At 40.1% G+C, this 20,631-nt stretch overlaps 1 protein-coding gene across 1 annotated transcript in view; it reads right to left on the reverse strand.

The window, feature by feature from the left end:
• Positions 1-20,631, reverse strand: part of GPR158 (G protein-coupled receptor 158) — a 52,161-nt gene that overhangs the window by 23,187 nt on the left and 8,343 nt on the right. Inside the window, exon 2 of the mRNA XM_027889734.1 lies at positions 1,328-1,566. Within this exon, the coding sequence (XP_027745535.1) occupies positions 1,328-1,520 (193 nt within the window). The 5' untranslated portion in view covers positions 1,521-1,566. The remainder of the gene's footprint in view (positions 1-1,327; positions 1,567-20,631) is intronic.

Genomic DNA, 20,631 nt, shown 5'->3' on the forward strand with positions numbered 1-20,631 from the left:
ACTGCACTAGCAGAACTATAAAATACAGAAACTAAAACCATTTGTTTGCCATTATGCAAAAGCCATCACTATCAAAATTTTAATGAAATTACATTGTTAAATGCAGTAAAATTTTGATCCAAAATGGGTTATTGTTTCCCATTTAGTTCTCTTTTGTTATTAATTTTAAAACATCTCTGGCAAGAGTACCATTCCATTACTGCAAAGTACACTCTCCAAAAGGGCCCACATCAAGATGCATTTCAAAACACAACCCTTTCTACTCCTGTCTGTGTGGTTTACAAGTGAGCATATTGACAGGTGGGGTACCTGTGTGCCTCACTGCCTTTGAGATATTACACCTTAGAGCCATGGACACTCCTTGGTGAGGCTGGCAGCAGTGTTCTGCTCTGTGTATTGCCATGCACTGGCCATCTGTACACCACTCTCAGAGAAAACACTCTTCATACCTGCAGACCACCTCTGGCCGTCTCATCTGCACTCTCATGAGGGAGGAGCCACCATTACCTCTCCCTAAGCCTCAGTAGCAGAGCTCTGTCAATGGGATGTCCATGGGAGAATCAGGGAAAGAGCAGTAAGGTAAGAATTTATTTTAGATTTCAAAACACTGATGTATTTGAGACAGTGGGTGCCAAGCCTGGGCTATACTAGAAAAAAAGGCTCTATATGGAAGCACCAAAACTGTGTGGCCACTGAGAGAAAGTACATTACACTGTTTAACTGAACCCTGGCATGGGGACCCCACTGTTTGTTATAGAGTGAAGGAAACAAAACCAAATCATTTTTCTCCTTTCTATAAGTTCTGTGGAGTGTCATTTTTTAGCTCCTGCCTACTCCATGCACTGAGAACACATCCAACAAATAAATTAAGTTGGCATATTTGATGTGCATTTTCTATTTCCTTTACTTTGATGCTAATTTCTGTAAGTTTATGAACTAGTGTTCTTGGAAGTTCTTTCCCTCCTCATGCAAGAGCTCTGCCCAGTTCTGTGGTGTGAAAACAAAAAGCCTCCCCTGAACTAGCCACAATTTTGGACTTCAATAGCAGAAGAATTTTTGAACAGCTTCAGTAGTAGAAGAACTAGATACCTTCTGCCTTCAAAGATGAAACGTCTTGAGCACCCATCAGTTTGTTACTACAATCCAAGTTACAAACCTTTGAAAGGCATAGAAGTTTCAGTATATTTTAATTATTTTACTTCCATAGAAGCTTTTCATATAATATTAGGCAGTTTGACAAAACTTTAAGAAATTCTAAAAGAAGAAAAATTAAAAAACAATCAAGCTTTATTTCAGAAATTAAAGATAAACTAGAAAATCAACATACCAACAGCCATCATGTAATCCCAGCGGTCTATGAGGCACATGTTGAAGATCAGGTGGTCAGATGTTTGCCCCTGGCCAATGAGTGGAATGTTTCTCTCCAAATTTTGGGTTATTGCAGAAGTCCAGCCAACGAGAAACCAAAAGACTACCAGAAGAATAACAGCCAGCATCCTCATCACTCGCCCACCTGTCATGTATGGAATACGCTGAGCCGTTCGGGACAGGAATACCTTCAAAACCCTGAAAAATTTAGACAGTGCAGAATTAAGAAGAGTGCTAGCAAGTCTCACAGGAATCAGATTTTCCTTTTATTTTACTATCGAATTATTTGAAAAAAAAATCAACTTTCTTTCCCCTGACACTGTGTACAAGAGTGAAATTGAGACACTATTACTTTCATATTAACCGTATTTAAATGGAACTGATTGCTGCCCAGAGAGTGCTACACAGCAATAAAAGAAAATATTAGCTATGCTTATGTTAAAGACGTGCATTCACATGCTGTGTTGTCAAGCTGTTTTGTACCTTCCAGCTCTCAATGGAAGACTTCTGTCTTTGGAAAAAGAAAGGTCATTTCCATGAAACAGCAACCATGTATCTTAGATTTCATTCTGTTTTGATGCTGTCTGTCTGCTCATCCCCAGTCATGCTATTTCCAGAGAACAAATTAACACTTGGATATTTTTCCCACTGAGTTAGATGCTGCTGAGACAATACCTACTAATCATAGAAATAACTGTGGAAGGCACTTGGCTAATTGGTTTCTGATTTGTTTAGAGGCAACAACATATTTTTCAAGCTAGGACAGAAACATCATAAGAAAAACCACACCATAGGTCAGGCACATATACCATGTAACACTCACTTTAAAAATATTTGCACTTACTATTAGGAAAAGTTTACTCCCACCAAGAATTATTCAAGGAAATATCACCTGCATTTTCTATTCATCACCACCTGCTAATGCAGAAAGGCCCTCCTGGGAGCAGGAGAACAATCAAAACTTGAGGAAATCACCCTGGGAAGACGGAGTAGTTTGATTCTTCCTGTGTCACGAAACATCTCCGTGTGCCGCCTGCAGCACGAGATCTGCCTGGGAGCATTGTGGGGAGCATTGCAGTGCTCCAGCCTTGGCCCCGGTAAGCTACTGATGATGATCAGTGTAGAAAGGCTATCTCGGAACTTTTCATGTACCCAGACCTTTAGAAGCAGATGGGCTGAAGTTTAAAGACTCTTTCAGAGGCTGGGGTGAGGAGTTTTTCGAAGTGAAGAGGTAAGTTGTTTCAGTGATTTTGTCCTGACTCCTAAGCATGAGCATGTCCAGTGAATACTCTCGATATCCATGAAGGCACAAATTATCACTGAGGTTTAGGGATCTTGATTTTTTTTTTTTTCCAGAAAATTGAGTTTTTAAGTGCCGTTGTCAGCTCTGCAGTTTTTTTTCAGTGTACCAAGCATCAAGCCACCTCCCAAACCATTCCACAGCCAGGCCTGCCTTTTCAGCAGTAAAAAAAAAAAAAAAAATAATCATACTTCAGATTAACATTTATGCTTATATTTGTCTAAGAGAAGGAAGAAAGAACTGATGTTGCCCCTCCCTTGAAAAACAACTAATAGAGCAGTTGCCTTTAAAGGCAGAAGCACAAAAGCTTTCTCATATCCATAAAAATGAATCTGCGTTCGACTACAAACACAGTCTTCACAGTGTGCATTAGGTGAAGCCAGAGATTTGAATATGTTCAACATTATTCAGCTGTTTCCCTCCCAACTCCACAGGGAGTCACAATTTTTGATCTTTCCATGTTTGATAGATGTTCTGCTCTGCTTTTACGTGCTAAGTGCCTTATGTTGGAAGCAGCTTCCCAAAGACTTCAGGAAGGAGAGACAGAAAACTCCACAGAGGCAAAGCAGGCCCCTTCCCTCCACATTGCTCAGCCACAGCACTACTGTTCCAGAGCAACAGTGGTAAACAGTAAAAATCAGGGAGCAAAGGCTTTCCTACTCCCTGTTGTGAATGCTGGTCAGTAGTTAGCTTCTCTGAAGACAAGTAAAACATATTCTTTTTGTAGTGAACTGGAAAATTTCACAGCTTTAGTCTGTCATTTGAGAAAAATCTCATTGTACACTTTTATGAAGGTTTAATAATTAGAGAAATCATGCAAACCAGCTGAGAACTATTAGAAACCTCCTGTATCTTGGCTCTTTAAAGTCAATTCTTGATGATTCTGCTGAAAGTCAACATGTGAGCTTTTTCTGGACATAACAAGGCAGGACCCATTAGAGTTCTTCCAGTACTAGCTCATTATCTGCTGCCTGTGAGACAGCTTTCTAAGGGAGATGGGTGGGCTGCTGTTACGTTATTGATCTAAGCACAGTGAAACAAATAACATTTTGCAATACAGCAGTCAAACTCCCTCCAATTTGGATCAAATCACATTTCTTTTTTTCTCCTCTTTTTCACAAAAATAAGCATCCCACACCATGATCATTTCTACCTTGGTCATGTAGTCCTAGATGTAACCCAACCTTTACACTGCTTTTTCCAAACATTTTTTTCCTGGAAAGATGTAAGGAAAGTTGGGTTAGATTTGCAGTGTTCAAAATCTCCTTTCCAGAGGCTGTGGCATAGAAGTATTCAACCAGAACACAAGCTCCAAAGTTGCAGTTCCCTCATCTTCCTGCCACAACATGAATCTAAAGTTGCATTGCTCACCAACTCAACACTGACTTACATGCTTCATCTGCTCTCATCTCCTATGTATTACTGAACATGGATCCAAGCAGAGACAAGTGTCCAGGAGTTTCTCACCCAAGAGCAAGTCCTCTCACCAGCCTGGAGGATGATTATCCTTCCTGTACCTCTGACTCATACAGTCAAAGTTCACTATAAAAAAGTTGAATCACTGTAATATGAGAACAAACTGCCTCACCAAGCACGTAGTGTTTGATGACTGGTACCCTCTATCAGAAAACAGGGGAGTTCTCAATTCAAATCCCTGCCCTGACTTCCGGGTAGCAAATGCTCAGACCCCCTTTATCACTTAGTTCTGTATCTACGTATTGGGTAGAACTAGCTATGGAACAAATGAGAGAGAATTCTCACAGGGAGGCAAGAAGTGAAGCCAATGGATTGCATCTACACAAGAAAATCAAATAGGCCCTGGGTTGCCCCTGGCACTGATGGCAACCGGCACAGAACAGCCAGCAGCCATACTATTACTCTCAGCATTTCAATTTAGCAGGACAGAGGATGGAGTTCCAGTGCCTAGGAATGTTCTCTGATGCTACTTAATTTGTGAATATATATATACATAGTCCTGAATGCAAGTTCCTGAGGAAATTAATGTTTAATTACGAGTATCTAGTAAGTCAATGTAAAATGGAAAGACTTCTCCTGTCCTACCTTCCCCCAAAATGCCTGGCAGCATCCAGCACCAGCCAGTGCCCTGGTAGAAGCTTAGGGCTCTGTTTGAGCCATATGGTCTCTGATCTAAGGCAGAAAACTTCACCATCTTCCTCGGCATCTTCTAGTTCTTCTCCCACCTAAAACCATTCAGCATTCCACTGCATTCCACTTTTCTGTGCTGTTGTTGGATAATCAAACAATCATTTTCAGTGACATGTCATCAGCTCCGTTTACAGGCAGATCAGACAGAACACTGCAATGTGCTCTACCTGCTTTGCTGGAAGACACAGTTGCCTTCCAGCAAAGCTTTGACCTACAGGTAGCATTAAAGCTGATATACAATAGCCATCCTTTTTACAGAAGGCACAGTTCAGACTGAATGAACTGCCTGGAGACCACTGCAGGTAACTCCCAACTCTTCTGGTTGCACTGTCAAGAACTAAGCTATGCAGTCTGAGGGTTTTCTTTGGGATGTCTGGCTCCACATAAATGGACAAGGGGAGGGTGTGGTTGCAAACACTGAGAGCCAAGGGAAGTCCAGCAGCTGGGAAGCAAAGTGATGCTGTAAGTGGGTCTGAAGCAGAGAGACAAAGCCTACCGGTTCACAGGACTGGCTGGGATCACCAGCTTGGAAAAAGCAAGCAAAGCAGGTGACTGCTGCTGTACTTACATCCTGAGATGCAATGTGTAATCTTTGAAAACAAATAAAATCATATTAAATTTTCAAGTCATATCAATAATCTGTCCTGTGAAGAGAAAAGATGGCCTCCAAACTACGGCTGACTGCATAAGCATCAGGAACAACAGGTGAAGGATCCTGCTTTGACAGCAATGACCCAACACAGTTTGTTTATTTTTTATTTCTAACATCTGTCATTTTGTGGCTCTACTGAGTCATTCTGTCAAACTGTTCTGTTCCAGACTGATGATTTTTATTGTGATATGAAAGCTACATCAGAAAGATAACAGGTCAAGCTCTTAGGAAGTATATTGCCCTCCTGCAGTGCAGAGATTATGTCTTACCTGCTTTTTCTGGAGTAACAGTGAATATGTCACTAATTACTTTGAGTTTGTAGACGGATGTGATTATACTAAAAGTGAAACGGTACTTGTGGCACATGTATGGCACCGTGTCAAATGTCAAAGAGAGCCTATGCTTCACACCTGAGACACAGTTACATACACATACACAAATACCGAGTGCAAGTTTTATTTTCACATCAGAAAAGATGACCGAATGAAGAATATCAACACTTAAGGCCCAAGACCTCAGAAATCATATTTAGATGGACTCATACCATCAGTTACTGGCTCTCCCAGGAAAGGATAAAACCCAACCGAGAGAGAAATGAACAGCTTTCTAAACAACTTTCCAGCTGAAAGTGTCCAAATTAGTCATTGTTTACTTCCCAAGTGATTTCTCAAGACCTCAGCACAGAGCAGACAAGAAGTGCACCTCTGAAGAAAATGCTCACTGAAATTGGGATGATCTTTTGCTTTATTGATTCTGACCACCCTGAACCTGACCAAACCTGGACTGAGAGGCACCACGACAATGGTATGGAAAGACCTGCATCATATTCATCATCTCCTGTCCAGTGAAAAGGTACAACAACTAGAAAAAGAAGTTCTGGCAATTATTTGGGTGTATGAATACTTCTTAAGAGTCCCCATCTTGTGTATAGCCAGAAAACTTGGCCCCATATTGCTGAGAGCCATCAAAATACTTCAATTCCTTCACACCATGCATGCAATAAATCACAGTGTAGATGACAGAAAATCTCCCACATTTTTCATTTCAGAGAAGAATTTTGTAATAGCAAATACACAGTCAAAAACATTGCCATGAAAGGCAAAAAAGTACTCAGAGGAATCAACTAACCCTTCCAAATGCACTGGATTTTGTAATAGGTAACAGAGCACAAGTGTGCCCTTGTGCCCAAGAAGGCCAATGGTTTCCTAGGCTGCCTCAGGAAAAGCACTGCAAGCAGGTTGAGGAATGTGGTCCTGCCCCTCTACTGAGCCTTGGTGAGGCTGTGTCCAGTTCTGGGCTCCGCAGAACAAGAGAGACATGGAGCTCCTGGAGCATGTCCAGTGTAGGGTGACAAAGATGATTAAAGGACTCCTCACTTTCTTGTGAGGAAAGGCTGAGGGAACTGGGCCTGTTCAGCCTTGAGAAGAGAAGACTTGAGAGGGGACCTCTTCAATGTTATAAGTATCTGACAGGGGGGTGTCAAGAGGATGGACCCAGGCTCTTTTTGGTGGTGCCAAGCAATAGCACAAGAGGCAACATACAGAAACTGATGCGCAGAAGTTCCACCTGAATATGAGGAAGGACTTTACTGTGTGAATGCACAGAAACAGACTGCCCAGAGAGGTTATGGAGTCTCCCTTACTCAAGATATTCAAAAACCACCTGTACACAATCCTATGCAATGTGTTCTAGGATGTCCCTGCTTGAGCAAGGATGTTGGACTAGATGACATCCCCTTCCAACTCGACCCACTTAGTGATCCTGTGAAGGCTGGTCTGCACAGTGAGACCACTAACACTATCATAAGCTTGCTCGATAGTTACAAGGTAAACCCTAAGCACCAACAGTACAGGAAACATGGGGAGGAAGACTGGCTGAAGGATTTTTTCCTTTGTACTGGAAGTATGTCTGGCTTCAAATCCTCACCTGGCAGGTCTGTGGTTAATAAATAGCATTAATGCCTGCGGATTTCTTCATGGTGCATTAAAAATTACCAATTAGATATTCTTGTGTGTTGAATGATGAAACAGTGCTGTCTGTTTTCTGTAACAAATTATATTTACTTTCAAAAATGTGATTTTGAAAGTACAGTTTCCTTGACATATTCCCTAATGTTTTAAAGTGTTTTTCTGCTGTGGAGAACTAATGCAATACAAATTTATCAGATGTATGGGCAGAAAAACAAGCTGTGAAGATGTATTTTATCTCACTGCCTGGTAAAATCTACCACTAGTAGCCTAAGAAAGATGGATCATGGCAATGCTAAGCTACTTCATACAGAAGTTTCCTAGATTAGTTTTAATGTTACATGCGTAAAGGTAATTCTACAGTGCTTAAATGGAAGTTCCCCTTCTGGATAAATGTACAGAAGACAAACTATGCTAACACAATTTCCAAGAGTTTGAGCAGACTGAGAAAGGTGGGAGGGAAATTACATGCAGTTCAAGGGAAGGCTCTGGGTATTGGGAGGCAACAGGAAATCAATAGGTTTCCCACTGCAGTCAGAAACCACTCACTCCCATGTGAGCAGCACTGGACTCACAGTCTCGTGTATATTTAATAACATGGAAAAAGTCTAAAAATATGATTTGCTTTGATGAAAATTTATTGATTTGAAGTAGCTTTTGTCTGCCAGCCTGTAAGTAAGCCTGGAATGAGCAAACATTGTTACTTCTTTAAATGTAGCCTAGATTCTGACAATTTTCATGCTATACATAGGCTTTATTTTCTCCTTTCACCTGCAAGTCCAAATTCCCACCTGAGAAAGGCTCAATTTCCTGGGGGATTATAGACCAGAAAGCTTGCTCTGCCTGCAGCCAGTTCTAAGAACTATAGCAGTAGTCTTTTGACAGACCAGCTGAGGTTTGCTTTTCCTCAGTGCCTCCTTCCTCCCCAGGTCACTGCCCTGCTGCCCACATCTGTTCCAGCTGCCTGTCAGCTCCCATCGCAGGAGACGCTGAAGCTCTGTGTGTGTGTGTTGGTTTTTAAAGTGCTTTCGTTTATATCACCATATCATCCAGGTAGGTCTCATCAGAAAAGGCTGTTCCTCAGAGGGATTTACCCATCCTGAGTGTGTGCTACTGTATTTACTAAGCACTGGGCAGCTGAGAGGTAAGAAGGCTCAACAAGGGGACTTGCCATGTCACGTAACTAGGTTTCAGTGATGCAGACCAAGTCTCCTTATTTATTAAATCCTCATCTGCTTTGTGCTCATTATCTCTTCTAATAAACCACTTACTACACTAATACCCCCACGAATCCTGCTGAGATTAGCAGAACTACAGAGTGCCAGTGAAACGTCTGACGCTTCTCTGTCAAACTCTGATGAGGCAGAGCTCTTCCAAAGCACCCCATAAACCATTACATAAAAAGCCCATCAATCTGTCCCCAGACAACCAGCAGTGACATATCACAGAACAGTTGGGGTTGGAAGGGACCTTAAAGATCAGCTAGTTTCACCCCACTGCCATGGGCAGGGACATATTCCACTAGAACAGACTGCTGAAAGTCCCATCCCACCTGGCCTTGAACACTTTCATGTCTCCTGTTTGTCAACTCCTTGGGTTAAGGTTACATCACACAGTTGCTTTGGTAGCACTGAAATTAAGAGCTCATGGCCACAGAATCTGATTCCCAAAATTCTGAAAATCCCAGGTCCTTGGGATAGGCACAAAGCCATCTCTTTCCAAGTCTGCTACTGAATGGTTAACAGCCCATTTCAATACCTTCTTCCTAGTATATATGTTTAAATAACTACATCTCTCACTCAGTGAAAAACGAGGTCAGCTCCTCAGACAATTTTCTCCCTAAGAAACCAATTCTTGTTGAAGTCTTTTCTTCATTCAAATTTGTAGTGAATTTGTGACAGAAACCTTAATTCATAGATCCTTAAGACTCCTACCACTAGCAGTTTGGACTGATGATTATAAATCCTTCAGCCTTTACAAGCTCTGGCTAAATTAATTATTTCTTAAAATTCATCAGGTGGTTATTATCTTTTTGTAAATCTAAAGCCATTGAGTTATTTACCCTTATCAAACATTTTCAGAACAGGCAGTACAGAAGATCTCAAGGTCACTATTTATCAGGAAGCTTACACTGAAAACAGATGCAAAAGCTGCCTCCTGGTAACCTTTTCCTACAACAGCTCAAGAACATTTTAAAGGCTCTCATTCAAAAATTTGCTTCACATAATGCTGTGGAGTCAAACGTACAAAAGGCAAATCCCCTCCTGATACCAGTTCACAATGTTTCATTTAACAAAGGAACATGAGTAAAACCAGCTGGGATGACAAATTCACTTCCTTGTTAGCGCTGCTCCATACAGGCACCCTCTACTGCTGAAAACATTCACAGACAATTTCAACAACCTTTTAGAGTCAGCAGTAGGGTAGCTGGTCAACACCTTATGCCAAAGCTTGTATTTTTGTTCTTAAAATAGTCACACTGCAGACAGGGAAAGTCTTGAAATGGATAAAGCCCAAATACAAACCAAAGTAATCTGAGAGTGGCTATTTATCTTGATACAGAAAGATTTTCTTTCCTTTCTTCTCCTCCTTACATAAGTAGTTTTGATCACAGAATGATAAGCCACACTTAAAAAAGACAGTACCTTTTCAGCATTTTTAATATGTCCAGAAAACCAAAATACTTCCCTCCTAAAGCTAAAGACAGTAAATACTTTGGTCCATTTGCATGATGTGAAAAGTCACAGCTTTAATAAAGACTTAACAATCCATCACAATTGTACTATGTTTCACCACTTTTATAAATAGATTAATTAATTCATTCAGATACTGTATAAGATGAATGCAAGGCTTTTCTCTGGATCAAACAACAGTGAAAAAAAATCTAGTGGACTAGAACAAATCACAGTTCACTCTGCTGGCAGTTCGTTTACTGTGAAGACTGAACTATATATCCATAGCATATTTACAGATCACTCCACTTTGCTTTTTGAGAAATGCACCAAAAAGTAGTCAGCAGTTGAAGTAAAACAACATAACCATATTTCACATATAAATGTCTTCATGTTCATGGAGAGATGCTTCACTGTTTTACACTTTGTATTTCATATATGGTTAATATGATACTGTAACTGTTAGTGTGTGCTACACTGTAAATTGAATAAGATAAAAAGATTTCAATAAAAATATCTCCTCAATTTACTTATTTTAATCCTAATTACACAACAAGTTTCTACATTAAAGCAGCATAAAATGAAATGTTATGTGATCTCTTTCATCTTATTAGCTGCTTTAACAATGTTAAAAACTATTGAATAATGCTCTTAAAATCATATCACACAATTCTGCTACTGAATTTTCTAGAGCAGGATCTGAGGTCCTGCAGGGCAGGGCAGATGTGGCTCTTTGTTTCACCCAGGCTGCCAGTTCCCAGCTGACATGCCTGGGACACTATTAACACACAGACCAGTGCAGGTGTTTTGCACAATCTCCACAGCACCAGCAACAAGGGGGGTCCCCAACCTTGCTCTAAAGCAACAGATATGTTGATTTACAAGATCTAACCACAGAGTTTGGGTTTGGATTTGTCATCATAGATGCTTCAATGACAGTGATTTTTCTGAATGCTCCGCTTGCAGGAGATAAAAAGCAGGAAGATTCTTTCCTAATTAGGACTCAAATTGCATTTGTCAAATTGCATAAGTCAAATTCCTTATACAGTTTCTCATGCTGATGAGATTTTCTTGTGAATCTTCAAACTCCATGTGACATCTAGTATTTATCTATATTTGTAAGATATTAAATATAATTCTTTAAGAAACAATGGGGTCAGTAGACTTCTCTGACACAAGTGCTATTTCTCTGTCTGTCTGGACTGCTGAGCAAGCTCAGATCTGGGAGACAGTAGCAGGTAACAGTAAGAGATCTGGAGCAGATCCAAGAATCTGGAAACAAAATTCACAGAAACAGAGATGACTGTGGAAAATTTGACGTAACTTCAAAATTCACCAAGCCAGATCAAATCAAGACCTGCCCTGCAAGAGCATGACACAAATCAAGAATTAGGCATGAACACTGCTACTTCTGGTCTGATATATCTAGTTGCCTTGAGTGTTTTCCACTAAAAACAAGTCACCTTGACTAGTCAAACAGATTTTCTGAGTTTTCTCATTGCCTTTTTGGAGGAGGTTCCTACAGGAGAAGGTGAATACAGCTCAAAGGTGTCACTGACTGTGTGTTTAACTGCATTTTCAAGGACACTCAAGAGAAGTATTTTTCAAATAAACTGGTTTAAGTACGCTGCCTTGAAAAAAATCCAGTGAAAAGAAGCAGACCAGGAAAAGAACTGTATCTGTGAAGCACTCACTAAAACACTATGCACAAAATCTTTTGGCACTGAAACGTCTCCTCACAAATTTACTTGCAAGCACTTGTTTCTTTTTCCGCTGTGAAATGACATTCCTACACACTACTTCGAAGTGGCAATCCATTATTAAAGATGCAGGAAGCAAACATCAGCGACTGAAGGGACAGGAAGCTCTCCCATCTCTATACACTGCAACAAACCATCATTTTTATGCCCTTATATCTTTGGGAGTGTGGGGTTTTTTCCTTCTGCTTTCCTTCTGTCAGAGTATTTCAGTCCTGAAAGTTACTGTGAACTGGTTAAGTTGCTTCCATATCAAATGACCAGAAGTATGTGCATCCTTACATATCCAAAGGAAGCCATATAAATGTTCACTTTTTTAACACATCATCCTCCCAATCTTTTCACTTCATTGATAATCATACATGGATAAACAAGAACAATTCTAAATATGTATTTCTTTTCAACCACGAGGACACTCAGGAACAGGGTTCCTTGAAAGGTTCAGTCTCTGATGTGTTCTGCTCTCACTTAGATGCACTAATTACCATGGTAGATAATCAAACACAGATTAAACCACTGGAACAATCCTACTCTCAGATCTTTTGTACTTCAGCAGAAGTCAGAAGAGGTCCTGAGTTACCAACACCCTTATTATATGATGCCAAGATGACAAGGGTTAATGAAATGTGGTACAGAAAGTTGCAGAAAGACACATAACTGTAATATTTAGTTATAACATTTGTTGCTGATTTTGTCCTCATTTTAATAAAACAAATGTTAACTACTATATAATGTGATTGACAGGCACCAGTGTTTTATATCAACTCTATAGAAAAAGAAGCTCTTTATCAGCACTGTGTTCTCCTTCCACTTGTGGAATAAATATTAACTTTATCTTGTGATTGTGCATGAAGGTCTCATGGCTAGGATCCCCATGTGTATTTGAAAGGAAAGTTTATTCTTTGGCTTGTCTGCAAAAGATAACATTCAAGCCACTTTTATAACAGATAAAATCAGGAACATCTCCACCTGTCACAAAACATAACAGTGTCAACAACAATAGAAATTGAGACCATAAACAACACTACCTTTTTTGAATAAAATTTCTATGTCATAATGTTATTACTAACAGTATTCCCCTGTAGATGTGCACCTGGAGTAGCTGAAACTGAATGGAATGAAAATGCCGGCGAGGGTATTACAGCTCATGAGGCATCTGGGGAGTTATTATGTCTCTGGTTGATTAATTCACAGAATAGCCAAGGTTGGAAGGGAGAAATTACAAAATTGCCTAATGACAGCAAGTTATTGAGGACCTTGTACAGTTGGGTTTTGAGTTATTAGTCTATGTCAAGCAGAGGAGAAAGCAAGAGGCCAGTCGCCTCTTGAGGCATTGAGGAGCAGTGACCCTCTGCAGAATAAAAAGTCCAACATGCAAGTTAAATAGCAAAGGCTTCCACAGAAGCTTCATGTCTTTCACTGCAAGTTCCAGGCTTTCCAGGCTCTCAGGAGATGCAGGGACAACATCATATATAAATATGCCTCTAATCTATCAATATAGGGGTGCAGATAGAGCTAATTAAGTTTGCAGTGCTACCACAGATCTCCCTTTGCTTCACTAGCCATCTTATTTTACATTCTCCACTCTCAAAAGCAACAATGACAAAGGTTCCAAACCTTTATTACTTCAAACTCCTGTCTTCTCTTCTGAATACAGATGGTACAGAGGATAAACAGACAATAGTTGGTAACCAAACTGACAGTCACATAAATTCCCTGACATACTGGCCAACGTATTCATGTTTCCTTTGCTAAAAACTTAGGGGGAAAAAAGAAATTCTAAAGGTAAGCAGACCAGACCAGAATTTTTTAGGTACTTCAGTATGTCAAACACCTCTCCCGTTGGAAGAACAAGTAGAACAATGACCATGTAAGAAAATGAATATCAGTATGTGCACAGCAGTTTCTCAGCTAAAGTAGAAGACAAATTCTGGCCAGAGCAAAGTCAAATACAGAAGAATGCACTTCAGTTTATAATACTACAGTAACAAGGCAACTAAAAAATCTGACATGCTACTCACTATCATTATTGAAACAGATCAGTTACATTCAGGCTCTGGAGGAGATAAATTGCATTCTGTATGCTCTTCTTCCAAGTTTCATATAAAATAAAATATACAGTTATAAGAAATTTAGAGAACAGCAGCTGAGAATCATTGCATAGTATCAGCAATACCGGAATAAAATTAATTCTTTAATAAAATTTCATGATATATTGCCAGGTAATTGCTTATTCAACTATGTTTACTCTCAATATGTGTAAGCATGTGTAGCAGTCAGAAAAAATTGCTAATCATGAGCATTTCTGAGGAAGCTTCAGTTTCTTGGAAACTAGTTTCTGATTGTCTATCTGAATTTAAATTTTGTGAAAATAGTTAAAGTTGCATGTCTGGAGAACTACTTGCTGGGCAAGAATAACCCCTTGCAGCAGTACATTCCGAGGGCCAACTGGCTGGAAAGCAGTTTTGCAGAAGACAACTTGGTGATACTGGTGGACATCAAATTGACCATGAGCCAGTGTGTACCCTTGTGGCCGTATCAGGACCACAGGTTGCTAAGAGAAACCTTATGGAACTACATCCTCAGAGAAATTCAGCACCTGACCGTACATGGCTCTGAGCATCCTGATCTGGCTGAGCCTGCTCTGAGCAGGTGAGCTGGACTATGTGACCTCCAGCAGTCCTTGCCAACATCAACTCATCTGTGATTCTGTAGTCTTTGTGCAGATGTATAGATGGAAGAAACTGTATTTTCCTAGTATGCTTTCTGCGACAAGCTTTTTATTCACACCTTAAATCTTAAAATTTATTAGGCTTTAGAAGTGTATTAGCACTAAAAGTATATTAGCAGTAGAAACTCTTTTGTATAACTTCCTCTATGAACTTCTTCAGAGCTTTGACTGAATATTCTACAAAGTATCACAAATTCTGCTCTCAGGGGCCCACTAAAGTACACATTTTCACTTTTATTTTCCAAATTTATTACTAGATAGTACTGTCGCCCATTCTAATGAAGAGGGCAACGCCATTACTCATGATCCCCTGCAAGGTTATACATATCAATGCAACATACAGCTTCAATAACTAAAAGAAACATTCTCTTTGTTTGTCATTCTGCAATAAAATATTCAAGTTCAAAAAAGGCAACTAAGAAACACCAACTCTCATCTCCTAGTTTCCTCTCACACACACAGGAAGAAACAGCACCGACAAGTTGAATTCTGCAAACTGTTGTTTTCTGTATTCACCATAAAATAATAAAAAAAATATAATTTAAATTACAGTTGAAGGTTTAGTTGTCATGAAAAACAAGAAGAGTGTGTCTATTTAATGAAAATTAGAATTATTCTGCTGTTCTGAAGGAGCATGAAGCAAGCACACAGGAGAGCTAATCTAAATGCCACAATTTTCAGGACAAAAGAGGAAAGGTTGATTGCTGTAAGACAGATAAAATAAATTCTAAATGAAATCAAATGCAAAAGATGTAAAAGATGGAGATGCAGGCAATCGACCCACACAGAGCAATGAGACCCTACTGCCAACAACATGGACCGAACAGAATGGGAGGAAAATGCAATAAGCTTGAAGCTCTGTAAAATCTGCAAAGATAAATTAAGGACAAAGAGTGCCATCTCCACTTTGAGGTCATATACACATTAGACGTGTTGATAGCTATGAATTTTTTTTAGAGAGTAGTTGTTTAAAAAGAAATATTCCAATCAGAGAGACATCAAATAGTGCTAAGAAATGCAGTGGTAATGACTTTTTGCTTCACAACCAAATAACTCAAAGAAGTAAACATGGAAAAAATTCAGACTTGGTGACATCCATGAAACAAGAGCTAATCACACAAGAAACAGATTTGGACTCTTGAAAATAACAAACAGCTAAAATGTGGTGTTTCATGTAGCCCAAAGATGAAAATAAAACAAATTAACGCAGTCTAACTGAGCGTGGAGACAAAAAAGAACAGAAAATGTGGTTTGTTTTCATTGAAAATAGCCTTGATACGTAATTTGGTTTCTGTATTCTATCTGACAAGCCTTGCAGATGACATGGATGACTTTGACTTTTCATGCTAATGCAGAAGCATGGTGACAGACCTGAGGCCATCCAGGGCAGCGTGTGCTGCCAGCTCTTCATACATTTGAGCCTGCTAGGACTACTTTCAGGCTGCAAGCTAGGAAACAGCTAAGCTTCAATGCTCATTGCATTCTGAGAGCACAGCTACAAAGCTCACCTCGCTAATTTTGATTTCCAATATCTTTCAGGATACTCTAATTTGCTGTTCTCGACAGTCTTGTGTTTATTTCAGAAACTGAGAAGCCCACACAGGAAATCCTTCTGGGATTTGGGATAAATAGTACTGTTTGGGTTTGCAGGCTGAACTTTCTCAGTGGCTTTAGTACAGTCACTATGCTTATAGTAAAAAGGCTGCAGAAAACAACTACAAAGTTCACTGACTTGATTTATAAAGTTTACGTTTTTTCTGCCTCACAGCTGAAGTCTCAAGAGCTTTGGGTTGGAGTTTTTGTTTATTTTTTTCAGAAGGCCTGTGCACTCTGGCTGGGCTGAAGATTTAACAGACACAGCACACTATGTGTGGCTGCTATGCCACTTTGTACAAGAAGGTCCTTGCCAGCTGAGGGGAACTGTGTCTTTAGGAAGGTCCGGCAGAGAGCTACTGTAGCTGGTGGCTAAGAGCCTCCTGTCCTGCAACATTGGATTCTGCCACTGGATGAAGCAAACTTTGCCTCTGGGTGGTTTCTGAACACTGCAGAAGGAAAACAAAACACAGACAACTCAGTTCTCTGTGGTCAATCTATCTTTCTCAGCTCAAGCAGCACTTTAGGTGTTTCAGGGTGCCTGGACTTAAATCCAGGTAAGCTGTATGTGTGCACCCAGGAGCACTGAGGTGTGGGCAGCAGGCAGAGTCAGTGACAGCCACCTACGGAACTGTTGCACTGACATTTGCAAATGCAGGACTTTCTTCATAAAAGTGGTGTTTTAGACAGACACCCAAAAGAAGGTGGGAACAAGAGAGTTTGTAACACACCTATGGTGAAGAATTAGCCTTGTCATTTGAGGTAGAGAAACTGAGCAACAGAACTGGCTGACATCTGATTGAAAAAAATTCAGAAGAGAACTACCGGGACTCAAGAATTAGGCCTTTAAAAACCCACTAGGATTTGTCTAGCAAATAAATTACCTTAAACAGAACTTGGGATCAGAAGACCTGTGGGACAAAAAGGCATGTGAAAGAATCTACACTAAATACAGCACTGCACTTGATGATGCTAGACAAGACATCTATGTTCTTCAAACACCAGCTACTGTTCGAGGAAAATGATGCCGTACCTATTGCTATTCCTGGGGTTTGAAGAAAGGCTGAAGAGTGACACAAGTCTGCCTGCTCTTACACCCTGCACGGGACTGAACCACCAGTGCTGTTGGCTCCATGGAAGTGATAAATGAAACAATAAAGTATCATGGTTAAGCTTAAGGTGATGAAGGGCCCACAAGCCAAAATAACAGCTAAAATAATGCCTAGTGGTCAAAATAAATGCACAGCTAATGAAAACTAAGTGTAGTTTTGGAGTTAATTAGAGAGCAAACATCCTGTAAATTGGCAAGTTAAGCATACATATAGCTAAATAAATGATTGGAAATTACTCAGTTTATAGCTTTTACCAACAAAAACATGTATGAATTAAGAGGATAATAGCATGCCTCATTCTTGGTCTTGCTCAGCCTTACCTTTCCTTGGAGAGGCAAGGAATAGGCAACTGAAGAACATCCTGGCAGAATATACCACATTCATGAGAGTCCAAATGACCTGTAGTTTTTATGATGATTTATGCAGCTTACCACAGCGCAACAGCTTAAATGGAGAGAGAGTCACTTGGTGCTCTGACAAAGAAGCAAGGAAGTAGGTAGTTCTCATTGTCCAGAAGGGAAATGAAGACTAGTTAAAGATGCAAGCCAGCCCCCGTAAGGCTAAAATACAAATATGAATATGGAAGAAACATTTGAATGCATCAACCAGAGAAAACGTGGAGAACATGGACTACGACAAATGCTAAGGTAATTGTGCAATAATCTCATCTTCAAGAGAGGTTATGGGACATGGCACGGAAATGTTGTATTAGTAAAAAGCACACTGGTATCAGGACTGGAAGCACCATCACTATGTTAGTGAAGTGCACACCTTAACTATTTGTTAAGAGTTCATTTTTTTGCTCAAGTTGACCTCAAGTTGTGCCAGGGAAGGTTTAGATTGGATATTAGGAAAAATTTCTTTCCAGAAAGGGTTGTCAGGCATTGCAGCAGGCTGCCCAGGGAAGTGGTTGACTCACCAACCCTGCAGGTATTTGAAAGATGTGTAGGTGTGGCACATAGGGACACAGTTTAGTGGTGAACCTGGCAGTGTTAGGTTTACGGCTGCTCTCAATGATATTGAAGGTATTTTCCAACCCAAATGATTCAATGATTATATGTTTGGCACACTGTTGTAGGGTTCTAATACTTTTAGGTATCTGCATGATGTTGTACCTTGTGGGAAAAAATCAAGTGACAGCGTTGTTTGGTACTGCTGCCTCATGCTTCATTCATGGCACATATCACATTCTCCTCTGGGTGAGACAGTTTATCTTGGGTATGCCTAAATTTTCAGTCAGAAACACAAAAGCCATTTGTTAGCACAAAAACCATTCTAGAACAGTTAGAATGGTTGTCCAAGACTTTGAGGATCTTTGCTGAGAGCTTGGAGTTCTGAGCAAAGATAAACAAATAGCAGAGCGCCACATGAGAGGAAAAGCAAGCACAGAAACAAAGTTCAAAGAGAAGTATAAATAGACAATGGGCAACACCATCATGTTTGCCACCCAAATAAAAAACTGTATGAAAATACACAGAAGGGTGAACAAGGATTTTGTGCCTTGCTTACGTCAGTGATTCTGATGGTGCAGATGTGCAGGTGGGAGTGCAAATCCCAATAAAGAATATGAAAAACAGCAGGAGTTTATTCACTGGGCTTCCAGACCTGGGGTAACATCTTAGGAAGCAAACAAACTGAACTGAACACCAGCCAATATTTCTGAGTAAGGACGCTGACAAAGTTTCCTTGCAAGAGACTGAGCCACAGGCAAAATTAAACATTACATATTATAGGTTCTTGCAAAACCCTACATTTTAATACATTCAAATAGCAAAACAGTCAATGTCTTCTCCATGGGTACAATAGTGGAACAGTTTACCAGCCAGCACAAAACAGGCTTTTGTTCATCAGAGGCCAATGCTGGCTGATACTCACCAGAAGCCAACAATCGCTACTTTAAAACAAGTTTAACAATCACCACATACAAGGATCCCAGAGCAATACACAGGCCATTTTCTCAACGAGCAAAGTATGATTTGCAAATTGAATATAAACTTAAAACTGAGATTTGGTTATTGCAGCCACATTCTCCAAAGCATTTGAAAAAGGGCAGGGAAGCAAAGTCCAGAGCTGGATTATGTTAATCCGATTTAAAAGAAAAAAAGCCTGTTCAGTCTAAGATAGAAGGCAGACTTATTGCTGAGGCAAGATCCTACATAAAGTAATTAAGGCTGTTACTAAGGGATGGCTAGGACAGTGTAATTCTAGCTCTTTTATCAGTTTTAAGGTTCTCAGCACTATATAGAGATTTGTTCAAATCCTAAAGAGAATGATTTCTGCGGTGCTAGAGAAATATCTCAAAAGGAATTTATGATGGTCATTTATGGACTGAAGAAAACCATAGAGAGCTAGAAAATATATGTTTTTTAAAAAAGTAATTTAAAATACAAAGTTTAATACATAACTTCATGAAACAAGAACAGTAGCATGAAAAAAGTTCTAAAAGCTGGTCACATGCAAAACCTAGAAAATCAAGTCAAGGAGAACAGAAGGCGTGCAAAGATGTGCTGATAATCTGATTGCAACATCTAGTACTAAACAATTCATAGATTTTTAGCCTTATTTCAGCTAGACAATGGTACCAAACAATTCTATGGCTTATACACATCAGTTTTCTTTTTACCAGCCCTGGTGAAGCTGCCACAGTACTTCTGACATTGCCCCTTGTTTAGAGGCCATGAATTTACGTAGTTTGAACTGAAGTATGATTTCAGACAAGTAATGCCCATTTGCATTATTCACAAGTGAACAGTAAAAAACAATGTCAAAATAATGCTGAAAAACATATCTGACAAAGACTCTGGTCCACATACACCAACGAGGCAGAACCAGAGAATCCCTGGTTGCCAATGCCTGACATTTTTCAGAATAGGAAGCTGAAAACAAGAATACCTGCACTGGTGAAGACTGATACCAGCCAGAGTGGCCTAATAGTTATATAAAAAGACAGGCAAGGAGAAACAAAAAGATTAGTTAGATTTGTGGTCACAAGAGTGGCTGCCACTTCCCAACAACTCTGTGCAAGCCAGTGCTGCCAACAGCAGTATAGCAGCACTGTACTCACAGGAAATTGTAACTTCCCCATGGCCACAGCTGGGAAGAACAGGTGGCATCTCCCTAAAATCCCAGCAAGGAGGGAGAAGGATTGTTTTGCTCAAGAAGATCTCAGAAGAGTAACAGATGTTGCTGTTGCAGAGGCCAAGAGCAGAGCATGGCTCCACCAGCACAACTGGTGCACTGCTGCGAACTGTCGGAGCACAGTGGTGCTGAAGGCTGCAAGAGACTCAAGAGGCCCCTGAGTAGTGCAACACTG

This window comes from Empidonax traillii, unplaced genomic scaffold (assembly GCF_003031625.1).
Source record: "Empidonax traillii isolate 1590-97213 ecotype Southwest subspecies unplaced genomic scaffold, ASM303162v1 scaffold271:size677799, whole genome shotgun sequence".
In the NCBI taxonomy this organism is placed as follows: domain Eukaryota; kingdom Metazoa; phylum Chordata; class Aves; order Passeriformes; family Tyrannidae; genus Empidonax; species Empidonax traillii.